General features: G+C 42.2%; 1 protein-coding gene across 1 annotated transcript; it reads left to right on the forward strand.

The window, feature by feature from the left end:
- Positions 1 to 538: 538 nt before the first annotated feature.
- On the forward strand, positions 539 to 925 carry LOC308263315 (histone H2A.Z-like; the record flags this gene model as incomplete). The annotated part of the gene is made up of 1 exon (XM_080696271.1): positions 539 to 925. The coding sequence occupies one exon, from the start codon at positions 539 to 541 to the stop codon at positions 923 to 925; it is 387 nt and encodes a 128-aa protein (XP_080552397.1).
- Between the last annotated feature and the right edge of the window lie 228 nt (positions 926 to 1,153).

The following is a 1,153-nucleotide window of genomic DNA, read 5'->3' on the forward strand; positions in this document are numbered from 1 at the left end:
GCCCTAGGTTTTATCTTTAGCAACACACACACACACACACACACACACACACACACATACACACATACACACATATATACATGCATTCACACAAATACACATACACACATATACACACATACACACATACAAACACATATACACACATACACACATACACATATACACACATACACACATACACATATACACATACACACATACAAACATATACACACACGCATACACACATACACACATACATATACATACAAACACATACATACAAACACATCAACGCATGCACACACATACACACATACACATACACACATACATACACATACACACATACACATACAAACACACACACATGTGAACATAAAAACAGATCAATCACTTGCATTCTTCTCTCATTTATGTTAAAAAATTCCTTACAGGCAGTTTGAATCGCGGTGCGATGAAGGAGTAGGTGGTGGGATCTCGCTGTGGGTCTGTCTGACTAGCCTTTTCTCACCCTTTCTCTGCCTTGCTTGTCTGAGCTTCAATAGAATTCGAAATGGCTGGTGGTAAGGCTGGGAAGGACTCCGGAAAGGCCAAGACAAAGGCAGTTTCCCCCTCGCAGAGAGCTGGCTTGCAGTTCCCTGTGGGCCGTATTCATCAACACCTAAAATCTAGGACAACCAGCCATGGACGTGTGGGTGCGACAGCCGCTGTGTACAGCTCAGCCATCCTGGAGTACCTCACCGCAGAGGTACTCGAGCTGGCAGGAAATGCATCAAAAGACCTAAAGGTAAAGCGCATTACCCCTCGTCACTTGCAACTTGCTATTCGTGGAGATGATGAATTGGATTCTCTGATCAAGGCTACAATTGCTGGTGGTGGTGTCATCCCACACATCCACAAATCTCTGATTGGGAAGAAAGGACAACAGAAGACTGTCTAAAGGATGCCTGGATTCCTTATTATCTCAGGACTCTAAATACTCTCAACAGCTGTCCAGTGTTGGTGATTCCAGTGGACTATATCTCTGTGAAAAACACAATTTTGCCTTTTTGTAATTCTATTTGAGCAAGTTGGAAGTTTAATTAGCTTTCCAACCAACCAAATTTCTGCATTCGAATCTTAACCATATTTAAATGTTACTGTGGCTTCAAAGAAGCTATTGATTCTG

This window comes from Muscardinus avellanarius (genome assembly GCF_963383645.1).
Source record: "Muscardinus avellanarius genome assembly, chromosome: 5".
NCBI lineage: Eukaryota > Metazoa > Chordata > Mammalia > Rodentia > Gliridae > Muscardinus > Muscardinus avellanarius.